The sequence below is a fragment of the Echiichthys vipera genome, assembly GCF_963691815.1.
Source record: "Echiichthys vipera genome assembly, chromosome: 2".
Taxonomy (NCBI): Eukaryota; Metazoa; Chordata; class Actinopteri; order Perciformes; family Trachinidae; genus Echiichthys; species Echiichthys vipera.
In genome coordinates, this window is record NC_139827.1 from 8,656,006 (window position 1) to 8,679,710 (window position 23,705).

A 23,705-nucleotide genomic window follows, 5' to 3' on the forward strand; every position below is an offset into this window, starting at 1 on the left:
GCAGTTTGTGTCCAAAGTGGGAAATTATTTAAAACGTTAACATTTTTGAGAAAATGGGTAGAATAAAATACTGATCAAGCCCTCGCCTATGGAGGACTAAACATGACTTTTTTATTTTGTATTTATTGGTTCCTTTCATGAAAATGCCTATTCATTACATTGTACACACAATGATAAATTCAATTCACAGTTACAATACATTTAAACTTAACTTAACCCTACTGTAATCCTTAGTCAATGTTGGTCGACATCATTTTTTTACATGGTTGACATCATTTTTTTGCTTTATATTTAAGGACTTTTCCTAGCACCATAAAAACAAGAATTGTAGAGAAGTTTGACTGACAGTTACCGTCATTCAAACTTACAGCTAGGTACAGCTAGGTAAACATGAAAGTTAGCTTATCGATCAAGGAGAAACGTAACCATTTAGCCGTGCGTTTTAATGCCGGTGAACTCCTTTATCTCAGTCCATGGAGTGAGTGCGTGGCCTATATTGACTCTGGTTTTTGCCCGTCTCTGGTCACTCAGCTGCTGGGACTAATAAGCAGCTGCAGGATTGGCAAACTCCATTTCACCAGTGCCAGCCTACAGTAGCTGCACCAAACAACAGACAAACCTGGCAACCCGCAATGTCCAACGCTATTGGCTGGTACAATGTAAAAAGAACGTGACAGAAAGTCATTGTCAAACACATAAATGTAAAATATTAATTCAGACTAAACATATTGTTATGGAAAAGCAATACTTTCATTCTGTACCCATCAAAACGCCCTGTGGGTGTATCATATATTTTTTTAAATATAGATTTTAATGAAGAGTCCACATATTTAACCTTAAACATCATCAATTATCATTATCAAATATTTATTGTATTTTTTTGCATATTCATTTAATTTACTAAAACACACAAACACAAATAATAGGTAAATAAACCAAAGGGGAAACGGGGAAATTAAGAACAGCTTCCGCCCTGTATCTTGGTACGACGCTAAATAACACAACAAACTCTATTTCCCAGAATGCACCGGGGCGGTTGACGCACAGTTGCGTTGTAGCGCAAACCCTGGTTGAGGCAGTCCAGCTATAGAGGCCATATTGGAATCTATGAAGTCGGCTTGCACTTTGATGGCACTGAGTGTCTGTCGTTTTGGGAGTCTCTAAAAATCGCTATCCCGGATTTAAACCCGAGTGATTGCGCCAGGCATTCCACTTGAGACCCTGCCAGGTGTGGACGGCAAGTTGTCTCGCATCTTGTGTGGAAAAAAATGAGTCCAACCGATGCTAAGCGAGGGGCTAAACGCAGGAAGAACAAGCGGGGCGGTGGCAGCAGTTGCAGCGCTGTCTGCAACACCAGCAGCGGTGGCAAGGCCGGGGTTGCATCGGCCCTTGTTGGCTGTGCGGGAACAGCAACAACACCTGCCTCTGTTGTCAGCTTCTTAACACCCGGCAGTGCAGGGAATATCGGGTCCACCACGGGCATAAACGGAGAGGTAAGAGTGTCACGCCACTGTTAAACCTGTGGATGTCAAAAACAAGGGCGACTAGCTTAGTTAGCAGCGGTATCAACGACACACATCTGATGATTTGGGCCCCGACACTGATGCGAGGACGGCGGCTATCTATGACTAAAGCTACGCGTAGCTGGACATTTAGTGGCTTAATCACCGCTAAAGCTAGTTGTTATACTTTGAGGAATGCTGTATAATCGTATAGCCGCGTAGTTATAACATCACCGGTGCCGTTATAGTGTAATAACCCGCCGTAAACATTAGGCTAACAGTTACTGTGCCTGACTATCGTTAGCTCAAGTTTAACAGATCGTAGTTGAATCGACAACTTAGCATTATTTTAAAGATAATACAGTCCAGATAGGTGAAGATTACATCTCCAAAAACCAATATTATTCGGGTGTATCATTAGGGTTCAGCACAGCGGACCATTATGGCTGATATTACACAGATAAACATCAATGCTAGCTAATGCTAAAAGAGAAGACTACACGTTACCAACAACTTCAGCCTCTGTCGGGCCTCGATTTGTGTTTTCTTCTATAAACTGACTTGCTTATAAAAAGTTGAACCTAGTTAAAATAACTGACTAACTTCATTTACCCAAGTTAGACTAGTTAAACACCACAAAAGTAAGCACTACAGCAGCAACTCCTGTGTCACAACCCATGTTTAATAGTTAACCTCACACTGTAGATGTCTATTCAAGAGTTAGTTGGTTAGTCACATAATCACACACATAAGTTGGCCAATAATGATAGTCTAACTGCATGACAGTCAGATCTGTCTTGTCTGGTTTTTTTGTGCATATATATATTTAATGTGGTGTTGAATCTATAAAGGTAAACAAAGCCTTTCATTTATCAAATGGGTGTAGGTGTATGATACGTGCAGAAGCAGGCAGCCTCCTAAAATGAATAACCTGCTTCCTTGCATGTTGTCACCTCTTCATTTAGGCAAATCTTGCACATCATGACAATAACCTTGTGGACACAGGTTTTTCCTGTACTTTTAAAACAGATGTCTGTCCACTATTAAGTTGTATGTACTATATTCCTTGAGCCCAAAATGATCTGTTATGAATATTAATCGGTTCACGCAATTTGCCAAAAGATCAAAGGAAGCCGTAACTAGATACTAAAAGGTGCGAGTAGTATTACACATTATTTGTAGTAGTCTATTTGCCTACCCTGGGCAGGCCCGTCTGTATTACTTAACAATTTTCTCCCTTGAATGTGCACCACACACTTAGAGCTTGGAAACTCAGGAAATACAGATCTCAACTTCACCATGTAAAGATTTGAAATATGATGATATGGCCTCGTCTCTATATAATTGACCCGCCAATCGGCAATAGATAAAATGATTATCTCAGCGACATGCAATTCACTCATAGACCTTTTCAAAGATGTAAACCTTTAACATACATTCCAAACAGTCCTAGTTTATTTCCTTTTGCAGTGTACGTGAATTACCTCAGCTGACAGGAAGTTACCAAGGACCAAAACTGTCGCCTAGCAATGGAATTCTGTTGGAAAGGTCTTATAGAGCCTCTTAATATACACTTCTGCTACATTAACTCTAAGTTTTGCTGTAATCGCAAATCAGTTTGTTTTGGCCGATCATCCTGACGGATGTGGTGTTTTGGGCGTCCGATAAGGAGTCCCAGAGTGGATGAATGTCAGAACGCCACCCTTGCGTTTTCATGTGGACAGCTACTCACGTATTTTGTGAAGCGATATCATCACCCCGCCCCTCGACCTTATAGCCTTGCACCCTCTAACTCTGCAAGTCACATCAGAAATAACAACAACAGAAACAACGGACATGCTTCGTCTCTTCTTCTCCGTTTTTGGTGCATTTCTGTGGCATGGCTACAGCGCCACATGTAGGCCTCGCATGTGCATACAGCGTCTTGAGTCGGTTTCAGTGGTTTCGCGTGGACAGATAATCTTGCGACGACGCCCTGTTTTACAGAAAACTTTTTCAAAAAGAGGGGGAAGAAGATCGTTTTGGGATGTGTGAGAGTACCCTAATTAATCAAGTCGGTAAGTGGTCAGTTCCATGTAAACACTGAGTTGTCTGTGTCCCTCAGGTCAAAGTAAACAACAGCGTTACACCACAGTTTACGGAAGGACCAGTGAACGCTGACTTCTCCGGGGTCCTTCAGGTAAATTTACCTCAGGTGTTTTCATTCATCTAAGGCGACTGTAAGATATGATTCTGATGTCTTCTCTTTTTTGCCAACATAATTTACACCTTGATGCCAGAACAGGCACACGCTACCAGATGCCTTAATTGTTATGATGGGATCTGCAACAGTGACATCAAGATACTCCCAACATCTGTATTCAGAGGAGCCACTGGCATTGTAGTGTGACTGTCTGCCCTAAGTGATCACTTTCAACAGTAATTTTAGTCTCACCAGCTCTTTTTTTAACAGCAGTGCTGATAACTCAAATGCTGCTTTCTGCTGGCAGGTAGCCATATTTACATCATCAAAACATGTCCTTAAACAGAAAGTTTGGACTTAACCTGACTTTATATTGTCCTGTTGCAAAGATGTTGGGCAGTGAAATGAATATCTGCAACACAGAAACTCAACGAAACTGAATTGATGATGACATTATATCCAAATTAGTGTTTTTTTTAATGTATGCCTTCTTGCATATAAGGAACTATGCACATATCCCAGTAAATTCTCTGTAGATGTAATTAAAAAATCCAAAACGTTCTTTCAGATTGACAGTTCTCACATAGTATTAGCACATGCATTACCGAACATGTGCGTTTTGTGTTTATTGTTTAGAGTAAATCAGCACACACAGTGAATCAGAATCCACCCCATGCTTGTTCCAAATATGTCAAGTGTCTGTTGACCTGAGCTACCTTAAGTTATTGTCACCACACCTATTTTTTTTTATTATATACTTCTACAAAATTGATTGTTGTACTAAATTGAAGGCAGACATGTGAGGGACATTGTTGGCATTGCTTTTGTTTTTCTCAAAATGTATTTATGACAGAATCATAATGTATTTAATCTAACTTTGAACTATTTGCAACTACATATTGACCTTTACATCGGCTGTAGGCGTGAATAAAGTTGAGTAACTCACAACACCCACAGATTCGGGGGTCTCCTGGGAACTGGTACACTTATAAAATGCTGCTGAAATAGATGTAAAGCAATCTTCCCTAAAGCCAACTCGCTCTCTCTGACAAACATAGCGGATGCGGAAGTCATTAATTGAAACTGCTGGCTGCTAATTATGTGTTTGTGCACCTTGTGGTTCACTTACTGACAATGCTGCACATTAAGAGCGCACTCACACTTGGCCCGGTTGATCCTTGCTGTGCATAAGCGCGATTGTCCCTCCTCCCCCGCTGGCCAGGCCTGATCTGTTCTCACACTGCTTCAAAATATCCGGGCCAAGGCACGATTGCTTCTTTCGTATGTGTCATCGCGCAGTAATCCGAAACACACATCGATTGACGTCATTGTAATGTGTTGCTTTGTTTTTTAAAAGGGGTTCTGTAGGTTTTTGTGCATTTGTCCAACTTGCTTTTGAATATTTTCATAGGATCAAATGCAGTAAACATTCTACCTCTGCATCAAACCACGGATTAAAAAAAAAAAGTCTCAATGAATTAACTCTGTGCTGTGCTCGTACATGTGGAATCGTGCCGTGCCGAACCCCACCTCTCTCAACCGGGCCGGGGCCAGTTGCACTCACACTGGTCAAGCAAACTAGACCTCCGCCGTGATTCGTGCTTGGGTGCGGTACAAATGACAAGTGCGAGTGCACCCTAAGAAGAGGTTCCAGTGTTTTAATGAAGTAGAGAGTGGTGGTTTAGAAAAGTGCTGTACCCAGAGTTCAAGTGTGACCTGCCTTGATACATAGCAGGTATTCTACTGTATTTCAGTATATTTACTTATATTCAGTTTTTCCTTCGAATAGCCTGTTATGTTTTTTTCTGTAAATTCAATAATAGTAAAAGGAAATTTAAATAGTTATTTATGCAAAAGCTAAAGTGGCTGCATACCTTATGGTATATTTTTCTCTCTCTGCTTCGTCCTACTAACATACTCACCACAGACCCCATTCACGTTTGGCTTGAACCAGCGGGCACCCTACACGGCCGGCGATCGCTGCCTACTATGCCGGTGCGAGCGCAAAGACAGCGCCGTGCCTTCAGAGGCAGGGATCTTGGGCCAGAACGGTACAGCACAGCCCAACAAGACACCCAGTGCCCTCCAGCTGCCTCTGTGGGTGTGCTCTGACTGCAGGCGCACAGTGGAGAAGGAGGACCGACACACTGCTCTGGAGCAGTCGTTGGGGGTAAGTCACCTGGGTATCAATAGTTTTAAAGATGTGGACAAGGTGTTGGAGTTAAAAGATAACAGGCAAAAGTTTGTGGCTCTAGTGAAAGAACAGCTGGTCCCTCTGGCTTTCGGAAAGATTCCACAGTTTCCAAACATTATCTGTCTCCGCACCGGTGCCATATATCTGCAGTTTCACTCACAGCTGTGGTCAGTCTTTTAGTGGATGGTGTAGCTTGTGTTCACATCCGTTTCTTTGCCAGAAAAGCTAGAACAGATGGAGCAACCAGAAGCAACAGCTGCTGCTGTGAGAAAATGTTATAAAGGACATACTATCATTTAATATTTAACAACTTCAGTTTGAAATATAGCTTGATAATAATATATTTGTTAAAATATGCTAATTTTGTGAACAATGCAGTGGATTAACTACCGGTACTTACAATACTTTATACTATTCTACTATAAATATGTCTAAGACTATTGCCTGTTCATATGTTAGATGTTAGATGGCCTGGATGTGCTCAGCCTGCATCTTCGTAAGGACAAGGTCAACACAAATGTGGAAATAGAAACAGCTTTTGATTCATTCAACATGGTATTTCTTTTCCACTGGAATACAGAGTCACTTTTCGCCTGGGAATTATTGTGTTCATAAGGGTGTGATTACTTATTGTAAGTAATAAGGCTGCAGTTGACTATTAACATGTCTTTAGACTGAATTTAAAAAGGAGGGGACACCGCTTTATGTCTTTTATTGTAAATTGTTCTTTTCCATGTCTGATTTGATGAAGTGCAGCATAATGAGCAGAGCCTAAAGCCCACTGTCATTGCTGTTTACGTATTTTCCGCTGCCACTACTGTGCTGTAAACATTTGTCAGTCAGAAATAAGGCGTAGTCATCTCTAAATTATGAGAAATTCACAAATCATTACTCAACCATTAGATTAGGAAACTAAAACATAAAATAGGATGTTGCATATTGTAGCAGAATTTCTAATCTAGATACCATCTTGTGATAGGATCGTACCAGCCATGTCACCAAATTTGTCCTGAAGCTTATAGTGGTGGCGCAGTGGCCCCTTCCCTACTTCCTATTCCCCTAATTCCAGCGTCCTTGCTTGGACCACACTCATCTTCAAACTCTGCCTTCATTTTGATTTCAACTACAAACCTGTAAAGTTTTGGGACTCTCTTGCACGGTTCTGACGCTATCATCAAATCGGAGCGGGGGCATTTTTCGAACAGCGCCTTCCTTTTGATCTCAACTACACACCTGTGAGGTTTTGTGAGTGTATCTTTCACAGTTGCAACGCTAACGCAGTGACCTTAGTTGTCTTCTGGACTTAACTACAAACAATACCGTGTTGCTTTTGCGACTGGTATTTTACACAGGGTGACCACGCATCCTCAAAAAGTCTTCTAAGTCTTAAATTCATGTATTTAAAATTAAGCCCTTACAATGTCTTAAATTCTTTAAAAATGTTATATGATGGTCTTAAATACGTTACTTAAAAGGTCTTTAATTTGTTGGGTAGGACTATTTAATGTTATATTTTTTGTTCTTTTTCTCGCGGGACTTTTCGAGAACGAGATGTAGAGAGGCTACTTTCTTACTAGCTGCGGATATAAATGGTTATCTGCATGCTTGCTATCGAGTCTGCGACTATTGGTGAGTGCAATTTTATTGAGTTGGCTGGACTACGTCTGTTGCCAACTGAGAATAGGCCAGATGCATTCTGTGCAAAACGACCTTCAAGCTCGGCACCATGGGGGTTAAGGCTGCTGAGAGCCACATGCAGTGCAAAAAGCACAAAACCGTCTCAAACAGACATCAGCCATGTGACAGTTTTGCGTCTCTGAATGAAGAAATCGGAGGTTTTGTGGATTTTAAACACAGTGGTGAAGCACCAGTCCTACAACTCCAATGAGGGGATAGGATGTCCTTTCCGTTTGATGTTCCCTGGCTCACAAATCGCGAGCATTTTTACTTCTGGAAAGGACAAGACTGCCTATATAACTCGTTTTGGACTAGCGCCTTTCTTCAGAAGCAAGCTAATCTGCAGCATCAAGTCTTTTTTGTTCAATAAACAAATAAAAAGTCAACTTAAATGCATCTCATTGAGTGACACACAATACTTGGGTTGTAATACAACGGCATCGCCCATATTTATAGAGTTTTCCGTTTTAAATTTAATTCAAGACGGCATTGAAAAGGTCCTAAAACTTGAAAACGTAATACTTTCGACCAGCTGATATTATTGGCCGATATTTGGGCTTTTTAGGTGTATCGGTATGGGCTGTTACGGGCTGCTGCGTTCACGATAGTTATTTCCCGGCATTATTTACAGACAGGCGTCCACAGGCAGCTCAGTGTTGCTGGAGACGCCTTTTTTAAGTTAAATAAATGTTCCTTTTTTTAAATTTAGACTCTTAACATTTATTATCATCATTGTGTAATTTTCATGATGTGAATTGAGGGTGCAAAAGTAGTATCGGCTCCAAATATCGGCTCAAGAAAATCAGCAGTCCATATCGGTCATTGGCTAAGGCTGATGTAAAAAATCGTTATTGGCATTCGCCCTAAAAAAATCCATATTCATCGATCCCTACAAGGAATATGTGTACTTGTTCAATTGTGTACAATAAGTGAATGCTTAACACTAATCAAAGTAGTGTTACTAAACACCTTATTGAGTACATTTAGCGGTTGTAACTGTGACATTGTCGAGCTGGTTCATACGCTATTGATCAGGCTTTGTATTAAGGCTTGTCAGGTATGCCGGAGTTGGTAGCCTTTGTTGTGGGTGTGGGTGTCTTAGCCACGGCTGTCTGGGCTGGGTTTGGTTTCCTCATAAATGTATTGTTCCACTGCCTCCTCGCAGCAGTGGGCTACTATGCTGCTGACTCACGATATCATGTCCCTGTTGTAAACGGAGCCAAACCACTGGAAAGCTTTGGCTGTGAAGCGGCTGCAGATAGTTTGCCTGAATAGAACTGTAACACTGAATTATAGCGCCAGTAGCTCGTCAATGATCAGAAACCAGCGAGGCGCTTGTGTCAGTTGAATCAATTTGTCATTCAAGTAGGAAACACTTACCTCATGCCATTCCTCTTGTGTGGATACATGCTTGGCAACGTGTCCGTATTACAGGTTCTCGATCAGGCAGTAGACTCAAGCTGCTCAATACACTTTTACTTTGGTCTTGAAACTGCCAAAGTGAACAAGGAGATGGTTATTACCGATGTATATCAATGTCCACAGTTCCAGCTATATAGAGATATTATTCTTTCTTGGAGAGATAAAGTAAGATACTCAAGTACATTATTTAAAACATTATTTATGTATGTGTTGACATGCCCAATCTGTGTTTTTCATATGTCGTTGCAGCATCTTTTTGGCTCTAGGCGTCCAAACATTATAAACATAATCAATAGAAATAACAGTAAACAGTAATTGCCAAGTTTCCTTTAAAATGTTCCTCACTTGCATCTCGAGGAAAGTGTACAAATTGTTCTGTATCTTAGTGCGCTGTTTGTTATATCTCCCCCAGAGTCAGGACTTCCTTTTGCACATGCCTGTGGGTAACGGAAACCTGGGCCAGGAGGCAGCCACAGGGGACAGACTGACCACTGCTGTGCCTACACTACCCATGCTCCCTGCCCCGGACCTCACTGCACCAATGCCTGCTGACACAGTGTGCAGCTGTGAAGCCTGCAACGAGAGACGGTCAGTTCAGAGAAATTACCATTGAAAGTACATTGAATTTCAGTGCATTTAATTTCAGTGTATTATTTGATCTTTATGTTTTCAAAGCTGATGTGATCTTAATGAATGTGTGTCCTGAATAACAGGGAGATCTCAGCTGAATCAGAGCGGGAGTCACAGCAGCTACAGAACCACTGGTCGGAGGTTCGCTACCTGGTGCGCTGCATCTATCGTCAGACAGGAACACCGTTAGCAGATGACCACGACCAGCCCCTAGAACGAGACAAGGATGGCATGAAGGAGCTGGTCGATAGGTAAAACTTTTTGACTTTTTCCTCTCTTTTGTGGTGTTTGTCCACAAGGGGTCTCTATCGAACTTCAGAAGTCTGTGTGGCTGCAGGAGAAAGCCTCTGTATAAACAGTCAGACCTGACAGCCTTTTAAAGGATGATGTCAACAAGTTTAAACTACTACCTTACCTTTACTGTAATGAGTCAGGTGAAAAGCCCCATAGCATTACATCTTTACTTCCTTGATATGATGTATTTCCTGGTGAAACAAGACCTTGGCTGTGCCATGACTCACGAGGGAACAATTTAAAGTGAAAGAAAACCAGTTTTATTTTTAGTATCTCATATTTACACCAACTATGGCTGGGCCAATAATTTAATTTAATTGTATAACACCATATCAAATTTCACATTTATCTTTTTATCTGTTTTTCCATTGAATTATATTTAAACGTCAAGAAAATCAACGTTTAAAAAAAAAAAAAATATTGGCAAAAAATAATTGTGGTTATGATTTTGAACAGCCCTAACACCAACCTGTCCAGTCACAAAATATTACAATTTTTAATATTAATCCCTTTATTGTCCTCCTGTAGACTCTGTGAGAAGGACCCGTACCAACTGTATCAACGGTTGGAGCAGCAGGCGCGTGAATACGTCTTGGAAATGAAGGTGCGGCTACTGAAGCACCTATCTACAGGGCCCAAGACTACAGGACCAGCGGGGACTGTGGCTGCAGCCCTGGGTCCACCTCAGGCCTATCAGTTAATCTCCCTGCTGCTGGAGGAGTACCACGCCCTCTGTCAAGCTGCACGTACCATCAGCAGCTTCCTGCTCACCCTGGTCAGCTTACGTTTTGTATAGTTTGAGCCACAGAGATGCTGTCAGCTGTCCGGCATCAAGGGCAGTTCATAGCCTGTTTAACTTTGTTTACTTCAACTGTGATCCTAACCCCTTTGTATTTTCTCAGGAAAATGAGCACCTCCAGAAATTCCAGGTTACGTGGGAGCTGCACAACAAGCACCTTTTTGAGAATCTGGTGTTCTCTGAACCGATCTTGCACAGCAGTTTACCTGCACTGGTTGCACAGCTGAAGTAAGATTTAGTTTTAATAGTTTAAAGAAAGATATATTATTATTATTATTATTGTTGTTGTTGTTGAATTTCTGAATTTATTTCACACGTAAAAAAAGAATACAAAAGTATACAAAATGAAATTACTTTAACATGTAAGAGAAAAAAAATTATAACATATATACAATTAATTCTGTCTGAAAAGGAGTAGGAAGAACTTTTCACTTATTTAATCCTACCCCCTTTTAACAATTCAGTGTTTGCTGTAATCTGTAGATTTTATCCACTAAAGGTACAAATTGTTAATCTAATTATACAATAATAAATATTATAGAAATTTATAAATAACATAATATATATAAAGTAACATAATATGATTTATCGGCCTACATATAAACATCCATCGAAGCACATCTGCATACACATATATAGATATATAACCGTAAATATACATATATAGCCCATATTTCTACACAAAGCAATTATTTTGTGTTTTTGTTTTTAAAGCCCTTCCTCGTCCCTATGCCTCCTGAAAATAATTCCCCTGTACCTCTTTTTTTTTAACTGGACCATGTTTGGACGTTGCTTTAGCTCCGTGCTCATTCAATTCTCAGTCTGTCAAAGATTAAGAAAATAAAATGGGTGTTTTTCAAATGAACTATCGTCCGTAGTGAACAAAATTCTACAAATCTGTCTTAAATCATACAAGTGTCCTTAATGTCTTGTTCTGCATCTTTTTTAGACACGGCACAGCCTCTCATGATTCATACAATGAAGATATGTACAGGACCTTGTTAGAAAGCTACCATCAGCTGCAGCAGGAGATGGCTTCCGTGGCTACTGAATGGCAGGAGTGTGAGAAGAGGATTGATGACTATGTAGATGAACAGGTATGTATATATATATCTATTCAAAACAAAAAACAACACATATATATATATAAATATATATATAAAAAGCATGGGTCTTGATAACGAAGCCATAATAAAAGGATATGACTCTTTTGCAGCTGCTTTTTAAGGTGGAGGGTCAGAGTCTCACCAACCAAAGAACAGAGCCACACAAGTCCTTGATTAGCAAAAACGTAAGAGACTCAGTCAATGTCTTTTTATCGTCTTTTCAAATTTAAATTTCTTTCATCTATGGAGGTTCATGTTCTTCTAATTATGTGTCCATTTAAAGACTCTGAAGACTAAGCAGCGAATGCTGAAGGAGGACTGGGAGTTCTTTAAGCAGAGAAGATTTATAGAAGAACAGGTACACAACAAGAACATAGAGCCGTCATGGCCCATTTAAATCTGCAGTTCTGCACTTTACAGCAGTTTTTAAAAATGTTTTTTTTATATATTTTTCTTTATAGTTGCCTAACAGTAAGAAGGCTCCCACCGGAGAAAACAACTTCACAGACACTATGAGAATGCTCTCATCTCGCCTGAGTATCCCAGACTGCCCAAACTGCCATTATCGAAGAAGGTGAGTTCCCACGATTCACTCGGAAACCCGAAAATGGTCTTTCCCCGGTTGAGGGAATAATTGGATTATTAAAGTTCACCCCGTGTACATGCAGGGGAGTTGAATGGGAAAACGGAGTAACTCGATCTCCGGTACAGTAGGTGGCTCTTCACCAACATACAGCTGGTCGGAATACGGCTTTTTCTTCTGGTTGACCAAAATCACAAGCGGGGGGGAAAACAGATGACTTTTTGACAGAATTACAACCGAAATGTGTCACCTTGGTCGTGAATTTACTTGCCTTTTGCGAAGTCCTCCCTCGTATTAAAGGTAACACTTGTGTTTTGGGTTTTTAATTTCACTTTGTCTCAGCGTCGTTGCTTCCTGATTTATTCTATTTCCGGGTCAAAAGCCACTGCTGTGGAGGGGGGAGGGGGAGTTATAACCCACGAAGCACGCGCAGACGTGTTACCCGATATTACTCTGTCTGTTGACTGGTTATGAAAACTCAGAATTGACCCAGGTCACGGTGTTTACATGGCATTTGACAAACCGGAATATGCCCTTAATACGAATATAACCAGGTTTTTTGACTGCATGCTAACATACGTCATGTCAAAAGTTTTTCAGTGGATTTGATCACAACCCCTATTATACCTTCTCTCAGTGAGTTTATTTGGGAGCATGAACAGTTTGAATTAGACGGTTTTGTTGTAATGGTGTATGTTATTCTTCTTATGTTATTAAAATCATTATCCAGAGTAAGGCCTCTATGAGCTCAACTTTTAACTCTGCCCCTTAGTCCCCCATAGGTGACATCCTGCAGTAATTCTTTTCCAAATAATTGTATTATGACAAACCTAATTTTGAGATATCGTTATAACTAGATATTAAAGTGTAATTCCGGCGCAAAATCATCCCATGGTCTTTTTAGGCACTTATGTACAGCATAGCTTTAGTGTTATTTTCAGCAGTATTAGTGGTTAAAAAGCAGTTTTGACGCCTTCACCGTGATGCCCCGAGCTAATCGGTGTTAGCCACATCCAGCTGTTAGCGACTCTGATTTCTCCGTTCATAGTTTCTACGCCGAAAAAAACTGTCTTGATGGCTTACACTATGAATGTTAGTGTCGAAAAAAACCATGGGATGATTTTGCGTTTGACTCTGTGGGATGAACATGAGCTAAACTCATTTACTACTCATTTTTACATGTCATATATTTTGAATACCCAATAACACATCAATATTGAGATAATGCTGTGATAATTATTAGAATATGAATTTTGACTGTTCCGCTCACTCCTTCCAACAGGTGCACGTGCGACGACTGCAGTCTCTCTCACATCCTGACATGTGGCATCATGGACTCCCCCATCGCTGAGGACCACCACATCAAGCTACCCCTTCAAGGGGAACCTCCCCGTGACTACCTGACAGAGGTGCATCCTCCCAGCCTCTCCTCTGGCAGTTCCGCCTCTGGCTCCAACTCCAGCTCTCCCATCACCATTCAGCAGCATCCAAGGCTCATTCTGCCTGAAGGGGATACCAACACTTTGTAAGTTAGCCAGTTAATGTCCCATCATTCAATCATTCAATCATCATCAATTGTTATATTGGGTCTATGAGATCATAATTGCACATCTCTTCCTATAAACAAGCCCCCCTCGTCACTTTCCCCTAAAACGACTACTCATTTTTCTCTTCTTTTAGTATTAGTGATGATGACGAAGTGCCTCCGTTGTCCAGTAAATTCGGGGACATCTACCCTATGAGTGGTTATGAGGAAAACAGCGTTGTGACTGCTGCTGTGAACGGCCTCCATAATGACATCAATGGGGAAGGTGAAAACGTGGAACTAAAGGCAGGGGTGAGTCCTGTACTGTTGTATATTACTTGACAAAAATGCCCAAGATTAGTTGTGAATTTCCCGGCCGAGTTTCTGGATGATGAAACGGATGTTCATTATGAGTGGGCCGTCAGTCGTTTGGGAAATGTTTTGTGAACTGTTCCTCTCCCGATCGCTAATCGAGTTCTCTCTGTGCAACACATTTCCGTCTCAGTCTCCTCGCATGACCAGCAGCAGTAGTTCATCAGAGTGCGATGAGGAGGAAGTCGATGGTGAGGTTGGTGGGGAGCCCCGAGGGCAGCAGGAGGAGCTTTCCTCAGGAAAGACCAACAGTCCCCCACCTTCTTACAACCACCAACAGGTGTTGTAACACTTTTAATAAGCTTTCTTTGTTATAATTGGTTTAAAAAGAAATGCTTCACATACAGAGTTATTACTTTCAGGCACGATGATTCCTAAAAAGGAATGAATAGTCCCTATGTCACGCCCTTGACCGTAGAGCCGCAATTAATTATAATTTTAATTATTGTTTTGTCCGACCAACTGACGATAATTGTAGTAGCCAGAATCAGAGAATTTTTGCCATTTTTGCTTGAATATACTGAACTGATCGATAGTTAAAATTGTCTAATTGTTTCAGCGTACATAAAATAAAATAATAAGGGCAGAGGAACACACACTCCAGGATAAAGTAGACAACATGTTTTGAATTTGTGTTACCACTCTCAGGTAGAACAGGTCCAGCATGCCTGCGAGTGCCACGTGTGCAACCAGGACCCCAGCTCCTCCACCCTGGGCCCCGCCTCATGCCTGCCCCCTAGTCGACTCCACGCTGCACCTCCTCCCCCTGTTGGACACCAGTTCTTCACAGAAAGCAAGACACCCCCTGCCCACCCTGCCCTTCACCTCTACCCTCACATCCACGGCCACCTGCCCCTACACAACTTCTCCCGGCCTTTACTGCACCCTACACTCTACCCTCCCAGTCCTCCTCTCACACACAACAAGGTGAGAATAATCCTGGAGCCCATAGATCCATAAGGCCAGACATCAATTATTTTCTGCCTGATTTCATTTTAAAGTGTTTAAAATAATACGAGAGTCCCCTTAAGGGAAAATTGATTCATTTCCGTATCGCTGGGGATTTTGTAAGTTTCCAGGAACAATACTGAGTTTAGTTTTATTCCAGTTTCACTTAGTTTCACTGTAAGTTTAATTGTTCGCCACAAGGGGTCAGACTGAACCCAAGATAGGAAAATCAAAAACTGTAATGTACATCCATTCAAATCAGGTTCTCATTTTCATTCTCTCATTTGTTTTGTAACTTGTGTCTTTTTTCCTCGAGCCTCTACACCCAGACACATTTCGGAATATTTCATACCTTTAGTTAGAGACAGTCTGAAGTGACTCCTTTATTTCCAACCGATTTGGTCCATGTCTACTTCCTGTCAGCTGATGCAGTGTATTTGTAACGTTTCATGATTGCAACAAGGGAACTCTAAAAACAGCACTGGTCATGACGTCACTTGTGCCAAGCATTAGGATTCTTAATGTGTTAGATTGTAGGAAAGCATCTTCAATAATGTTGCTTTTTCTTTTTTCCTGAAGCCTCTGCCCCCGAACCCTACATCAAACCACTCAGCAGCCAAGCAACCGGCGTTCAGCCCATCGTTACCGGAGCACGTTTACCAGAACTGCTTCGGCGGTGCGGGTGGAGCAGGTGACTGGAACAGCTCACTGCAATGCCTCTCGCTCAAGTTTGAGAACCTGTGGGATGCTGCTGTGATGAAGAGCTGGAATCCATCTGTGCTGTTGCCCGAGTCGCTGCCAGGTGAGCTCCTCCGGAACAGCAGGAATAATCAATAAAAAAAGAAAAAAAGACCTAAGAAGGTAAAAATCTCATGATTTGTCTCGCATTGTTTATCAACAGGTGACATGCTTGGGCCACCCCTCGCTGACGTGCCCCTCCCCCCAACATCATCTATCGGCCACCAAGGGGAACACCCCTCACTTCCCAACCCTCTACCCCCTTCCTGCTCCGCTTCCTCATCATTATCATCGTCTTCATCCTCATCGTCGTCGTCCTCATGCTCCTCCTCAGAAGCCAAACAGCAGAAGAAGAGTGGCGCCAAGAAGAAGTGTCTCTACAATTTCCAGGATGCCTTCATGGAGACCAACCGAGTAGTGATGGCCACCTCTGCCTCCACGTCCTCTGTGTCCTGCACTGCCACCACTGTCCAGTCAAGTAATAACCCACCCATCCATCTAGCATCTAAAAGACCCAACTCTTTAGGTAATATAGGGGGTAGGAGCAATAGTTAGGTTTGAATTGATGATGATTTAATTGTTGGCCACTGACTCAAGTAGCTGGATTGGGTATCAGTCACAATGAGGCAGATCCATTTAGTTTAATTCTATGTTTATATACTATATACATTATATACTGGAATTTAATGCCAGTTCAAGCTTTGACCAGTTTTCCTATAAAAAGGTTGTTACTTGCATTTGTCGTTCTGTTCATTTTGAAGTTGCTGGTGCACAATTTATTATTATAATAACAAATTTGTATCTATGTATTTTGTTCAATTTGACTTTCAGTGAATCGTTTGGCTGCTCATTTTCTGATTTTCTTTACTAACTTGCTCCTTTGTGTGAAAGATCTTTTTAAAGAGTTTGTTTTGGGACAAATAACCAAACAATGCTCTCAACCAATATATCTTTGTCTCCTCTAGACGATGTATTTCACAATCTAGGTAAAGAGGACCATCGGCAACCCGCTCCAGCTCCCCCTAGAACCTGCCCGACAGGACTGACCTCCCTCCCTCCGCTCTCTGGCCCCGCCATGCCCCCAGCACCCACCACGCACCTTCCCACAATGGGATCCCAGCCCTTTCCAAAGATGGCCGCTCCAGCCCCAGACTTTATGGAGGCCCACCAGGGTCTGTGCCTCCCGCCCACCGAGCCTCCAGCGTCCTCAGCAGATGGTCCTGTCAGTGCCCCACCCAGTGTCTGCAGGTAAGACCACAAGAGGCAGACGTTAATGAAGCAAAACATTAATGACAGAGACTGTTTGTCAAGGTGTTTTTGTTGTTTGTGATATTTTAAAAAATTCAAAAAAATTCAAATTATTTTCAGTGATCCTGACTGTGAAGGCCATCGCTGTGAGGGGAATGGGGCATACGAGCACCAGCCGTATGATGGGGAGGAGAGTCAGGACGAGGACAGCTGCTCCGAGCATAGCTCCTCCACCTCCACGTCCACAAACCAGAAAGAAGGAAAGTACTGTGACTGCTGCTACTGCGAGTTCTTTGGGCATGGCGGGGTAAGGCGCACACTTTTCTTGAATTATATTTCTGCATTCAGTGTGTTTTTAAGTTTATATTTAGGATGTAATATTGATTTTAAATAGACATATGGTTTTGGTCCCCTGTACATAATTTAAAATAAAATACAGCATTTAAAGTCTAGTGAATCATAGTGTATTAGCTTAAAGTAAGTAGGGCTGCAACAACTAATCGATTAAAATGGTTATAAAAATAGTTGGCAACAAACTTCTGCATTGCTTTGTTTGGTCTACGTTATGATGCATCACGTTATACTCCAGAGTTTTTGCAGATTTAGCTAAAGCCAATTAGTGAGAGACATTTTGGAATATTTCATGTCACTAGTTTGAGACTTGAGTGACTCGTTTATTTCTTCACAACAGAAAATTCAAATATATAGACTGTTTCACTGGAACTGTATTGTTCCGACTTTGGTCAATGTCTACTTCCCATCAGCTGACGTCATTTCTGGTAAAATGGTCTGCAAAATTGTCTGTCAAATCAGACAAAATACCAATAGTTTCCTTGGTTGAAGTGTATTTGTATAGTGTCCTTGCAACAGGCAACAAAGTGGCACACATTTAGGCCCCGATCAGATAGAGCTTGTTCCTCGTCCCATTTGCTCAGCGCTGTTGAATTGTATGTATGATGCAGGGGTTTTCTACTGGAAGGTATTGTGAGCAAACATTGTGACTGGGTTTATATTGGGAAAACATTAAATTTCTCTTTTAGTCTCAGTACGTGGCTGCATCCCCAATGTATTATTTTTTATTTTAGTGGTGTTGTCCACTTGACTTTTGCATAATCAATTATTAACTAAAACAACATAGTTTGTATTGAGTTAGATGTAACTGCAATTGTTTAAAAAAAGCAATGTATTAGAAAGACAGGGAATATGTTGGAAGTATGGAAGTAATAAAACGTACCAGTTAATAAACGATTAATCCAATTAATAATCAACAGATGTATTGATCATCAAAAGAGTTGCAGCCCTAAATGTAAGAATTTATTCATAGTATACTTAATAATCCTTCACTATTCGATTCCCAGCCCCCAGCTGCTCCTACCAGTCGAAACTATGCAGAGATGCGGGAGAAGCTGCGCTTGCGCCTGACAAAACGTAAGGAGGAGCAGCCTAAACGAGAGGAGCAGCAACCGGTGATCGAACGAGATGGAGGGGTGGAGGACCACAGGCGGGTGGAGGACCTATTGCAGTTCATTAATAGTGCAGACAATAAACCTGTCTCCAGTTCTAAGGCAGCGAAACGGGCCAGGCATAAACAAAAGAAGGTAACTATATTTCTCAATCAGTGTTTTTAACAGTGTCGCAATAATCTTCAGTGTATATCCACCAGGTCTAAACCACAGCACAACTACTTAATACATAGCTCTTTTTGTTGACAAGGATGTCTTAGTCAAAGTTCATTATGCTGAAAGTGTATGTCTCTGTGTGATTCAGATAGAGGAGAAGGCCCGTCTGGAGGCAGAGGCCCGTGAAAGGGAGGAGCAGCAGATGTTGGAAGAGCAGCAACGGCGACAGCGGCAGGAAGAGGAAGAGGCGGCCCTTCAAAAGGAACTGCTCCGGCTGCAAGAGTTGCAGCAGCATCGCGCTGCCAAGAAGAAAAAGAAAGAGAAGGCAAAGGAAAACACCGCTCCACCACAAAACAACCCACAGCCCCTAAAACAGACAGCTCAGAATGTCCTAGATAACCTACAGAACGGAAAGTCACAGTCACTGCTTCAAACCCTCATCCGCCTCCCGGACCAGAAGGAACCCAGATTTGACCATGTACCCCGGCCCAACACACAGCACAGCCCAAAACACACTGAGAGGGGTTTTTCTACTGAGACCAACATCCCCCACTGTCAAGCCATCCTCCACAATGGCACGCCCTCATCTCAGCTCGAGATCAACAGTAAAGTTAAGGCCAGGCAGTCTGCGAAAGTGGCCACTTGTGAGGCTGCTGTAAAGAAAGCTCCAGAACCACCCAAGAGCTCAGATGTGGCAGCAAAGCTAGCTAATGGCACCACCGCCACCATGACAGCAGACACCAAAGCAATGCGAATCAGGCCTGTTGAGGCTCTGGCTCCTCTCCCAACCACTGAACCAAGGAGAGAGATGAGGTGTAATATCAGAAGCGCCAGTGGAAAAAGGCAGCATCAGCCACAACAACCGCTGACCCAACTAAAGGAAGACAGGACAAGTCCACCTGTGTCAAACCCTTCCCCGTCTCCCCCTCCAGCCTCCCAGTCTGAGCAGACACAGCAGAATGGCAAACCTCCAAGTGCAGAGTCCCCACAGCCCAAAGGCAAGACCAAGAAGAACAAGAAGAAGAAGGGGGACAAGATGAACACCTCAATAGGTTGGTATTATTAGGATTCAATGCGTTTACATGTAGTTTAAAAACCAGATTATATTCAGGTTAAGAGCATACTACGGTTTCTTTAAGCCATGTAAACACCGTACACCGGGAAATATCAGAATTCTTGTACCCCAGTTTACCTACTTAGATAACTCTTTCAGTACCCCAATTATTCGTTATTATCGGGTTTCGCGTCTGCGCATGCTCCGTTGGTTATAACCCCCCTCCCCACTCCACTGCAGTGGCTTTTGGCCTGGAAATAGAATAAACCAGGAAGCAACGGCGCTGAAAATAACATGAAAAAATCAACAACAATAGAGCGTTACGTTTAAATCGAGGGAGGACTTCACCATGGCGACTAACAACGCTACCAAGAAGACCCGTTCCTGCAATTCTGGCCAAAAGTCAGCCATTTTCTCCCCGCTTGTGATTTTGACAAAGGTGAACCGGGGAAAAAAGCAGAGTTCCGACCAGATGTACGTTGGCGGAGCGCCACCTACTGCACCGGAGGTTGAGTTACTCCGTCATTTTCCCATTCATCCCCTCTCCTGTATACGTGGCAAACTTCAATAACCTGATTATTCCCTTAACCAGGGAAAGACCATTTTCGGGTTACTGATGTGCATGTAAACGCACTGCATTTGATTTTTAAGTTTCAGGTGTGTGTGTTTACGCCCGGTACTAGTTTGTCTTAATCTCACTTGATCTCACCCCTGGTGCCACAGACATCATGCTAGATGAGAGAAATAAAAACTGTGTTTAACAGAACACTCTGACCAGGGACAGCTCGATCTATTTCCTCACTTGTCTCTTGGGTATTCTGTGGTATATATACGGCAGAACAGCATGGTCAGTGAATGTGTACACCGAGCAGATTGCTAGTGCCATTTTCATCTCACTGGATTGAGCAGTGGGGAGCTGCTTAAAGTAGCTATACTAAAGTAGCTTTGCCACAAATATCGGTGTCGCTCTCATGGCCACTGTGTTCTGGCAGTGGCTGTATAAAAGCCTTTTCCACTGAAAAGGTGGGCAAGTTGTGAAACAACAAAGAAAATCTTCAAGTGATGACCACTCAGCCTCACTCTTGTCCTTCAACCTGCTGAACTAGAACCAAGACGTTGCTAGTGACGGGCATAGGTAATATTTTTGAGAATCTGGTGTAGAATCTTCTTGTCAAATCCGAATCCTTTCAAACCCCTTTCTAAATCATTTTTGGTTATAATGTCCAAACATTTTAAACCCGCAATGTTTTCAAGGTGTTTTCAGTGTTTTCACAGGTTTGTTGGAGGAAGTGGAAAAACTCTCGCATACTGTCTCACTTCCTGCTGGTACAGTGTGTGCGGGAGTTTTTCCGCTTCCTCCAACAAACCTGTCTACATCCAGTCAGCAGAGGTTTTTTTTCACTTTTATTCAAAACCACTGCGTATCGTACTTCCATCTTTACCCATCTACCATTCTACCCATTGGTAGACTCAAAGATGAATGTAGGGTAGGGCTGCACGATCATTTTAGCACCATTGCGTTCATCACTCATCATTGCATGCATCGTTACTGGACACGGACAAGTTCCTCCCTGGTAGTTGCTCTCTCCTCTATATCAAGTAATATAGTTATTGCATTATCTTACAACAATATTGCATATCAAATATTTCCCTCATATCGTGCAGCTTTAACATTAGGTCGACATGTGTATCACAGTTCCTATCAGAGACTAATAATTCACCTTCAAACATCTTTAAATAGGGGGATTAACATGCATTTGTTATTTTGTTCTAGATGATGTATTCTTGCCCAAAGACATCGACCTGGATAGCACTGAAATGGATGAAACGGAGAGGGAGGTGGAATATTTCAAAAGGTATGTGAATTAAAAGTCACTAACTGTGTCAAATACTGATATACAGAGATATTTCTGAACTTTTAAAAGGCACCTTGTGGCGTTCTTGACCACTTTTTTTGATGTTATGAATGTTTTTATAAGTAGATAGATGCACACGCAGAAGTACAGTTTGCACAGTTTTACGCTATTCTAGTGATTGAACATGTTAATTAGGCCTCAGAGCTATACAAACTGTTCTGGTGAGGAACTTTGCACGAAAACTTCTCAGGGCATCTTTTTTTAATATTTAAAATTGAGGTAGTATGTTCATTGTTCTGTTTTCCTGCAGGTTTTGCTTGGATTCTGCTCGTCAGACCCGCCAACGGCTTTCCATCAACTGGTCAAACTTTAGTTTGAAGAAAGCTACGTTTGCTGCACATTGAGGCTGTTAGTGAGTGACTGTCAGGACACAATCAGTACCTTAACAGCTATACCAACCCACACACCCCCTCCCCCCCAGCCCATCCCTTTACCTCCACTCAGCTGTTGTCCTCCCAGAACTTCTCTCCTGCTGTGCCCAAATCACACCCACGCTGCCTTGCTTTGTTCTTGTCGCTGTGTGGTTCCAACACAGACCCATCTGGACTGATCCACCTGCAGAACTAAAATAAAATGAAATGACACAAAAAGAATCACAAAATGCTACGTCACATCTGATTAATTTCCTTGCGTGCTTGTGTGCTTTTAGTCCGAGTTGGGCATTTCTCTTGACTAAAAAAAAGCCATGGTCTGAAATTATTTTCTTATATTGGCTTACCCTGTAGTCAAAAGATGCTTACTATGTCTGGGTGGTTTCCTTCCAAAAAAAAGAGACAATGGAAACCACAAAAAAGAGAAATGTAATGAATTAAAAGCTGTATTTGAGATATTGTGGCTTACTATCCCATCGTTTCCCGTTCCTAGCACGGCATCTCATACACATGATTGACAAGGGAATGGGCTTGGTCAGCTGGTCTCCACTCCCTGCTCCCTCCCCGACCCCCCACCACCTCCACCCTATTTCACAGAAAGGAGGAAAGCGTAATACTTGACAATGTTCTTTTTTTGGTTTTTAAGTTCTGTTTAACAAACTGTTGAGTAAAGGTGTACCAGTTACAGTTTTTGTTTTCTTTATTTTTGACCTGTAGCCAGCTTGTATCAGAATACTTTCAGAATGAAATTGAAAAAGAACAATACTCACACTATCAATCTGTTATAGAGTGTATATTGTATTAACACTGAAGCCAAACTGGCTACTTTTAACATATTGTTAAGTAATATTAAATCTTGTCTTTCTTTTTTGAAAGATGGAATACAGTAGTATGTCAGGATTATGCGTCTTGTGTCAAATCTTATTTCCTACATGCAGTAGAAATTTCCAATAAAGGACATGAACACGTAAAACTACACATACATGTTAAGGTATTGTTCAACATTTTGGGAAATAAGCCCATTCCCTCTCTGGCGGAGAGTTCGATAAGAAGATTGATGCCATTCTCATATCTGTCCTTTAAATATAAACTAGCAGCCAGTTAGCTTAGCTTAGCACAAAGACTGAAAACAGGGAAATTGCTAGCTTGGCTCTGTCTATCGGCATAAAATACACCTACAAGCACCACATAAGCTCACTTTGCATGTTACATCTTCTGGACTATTTCTCGGCCAGGAGCGGTTGAGTCTCCGCTAGGTTGCCTGGCAACCGTTAAGAGCCAGATCTGGCACATAACCCCCCTGAAGAACGGACTATTGATGTTTTTACATCCATCTTTTTTGTACCAATTAAATAAAATGTAGCGCGTTGATAAGTGAGTTTCAAAAGGCGCTAGTATGCAGATTTTGTTACTGTTGGACAGAGCTAGGTTAACAGTTGATAGGTGCTGGATCGCATCCACCCAACAAATCTGGCATACTATGCAAGGGTCAACACTTATGTTAGCAGGGGGTCATCTTTATGTT

General features: G+C 41.9%; 2 protein-coding genes across 3 annotated transcripts in view; one reads left to right on the top strand and one right to left on the bottom strand.

The window, feature by feature from the left end:
* LOC310963831 (uncharacterized protein) overlaps positions 1–23,705 on the bottom strand; it is a gene marked incomplete at its 3' end in the record, with an annotated part of 270,431 nt that overhangs the window by 52,170 nt on the left and 194,556 nt on the right. The window lies entirely within an intron of this gene.
* On the top strand, positions 1,141–22,867 carry fam193a (family with sequence similarity 193 member A). 2 transcript variants are annotated; one of them, XM_083927325.1, is made up of 23 exons: positions 1,141–1,493; positions 3,607–3,681; positions 5,612–5,854; positions 9,390–9,565; positions 9,691–9,858; positions 10,430–10,676; positions 10,804–10,928; positions 11,650–11,797; positions 11,917–11,991; positions 12,090–12,164; positions 12,268–12,380; positions 13,672–13,914; positions 14,070–14,226; positions 14,420–14,566; positions 14,935–15,213; positions 15,814–16,036; positions 16,136–16,498; positions 16,938–17,220; positions 17,341–17,527; positions 18,579–18,818; positions 18,988–19,891; positions 21,668–21,749; positions 22,060–22,867. In XM_083927325.1, the coding sequence occupies exons 1-23, from the start codon at positions 1,269–1,271 to the stop codon at positions 22,151–22,153; spliced, it is 4,872 nt and encodes a 1,623-aa protein (XP_083783451.1). In that variant the 5' UTR covers positions 1,141–1,268; the 3' UTR covers positions 22,154–22,867. The 2 variants fall into 2 exon arrangements, with proteins under 2 accessions (XP_083783451.1, XP_083783452.1); XM_083927326.1 differs by having other exon boundaries at positions 16,136–16,450.

Coding starts and splice junctions, on each gene's coding strand:
- fam193a (XM_083927325.1), top strand. CDS start 1,269: ATGAGTCCAACCGATGCTAAGCGAGGGGCTAAACGCAGGAAGAACAAG. Junction 1,494..3,606: donor CCACGGGCATAAACGGAGAG/GTAAGAGTGTCA, acceptor TGTGTCCCTCAG/GTCAAAGTAAACAACAGCGT. Junction 5,855..9,389: donor CTCTGGAGCAGTCGTTGGGG/GTAAGTCACCTG, acceptor TATCTCCCCCAG/AGTCAGGACTTCCTTTTGCA.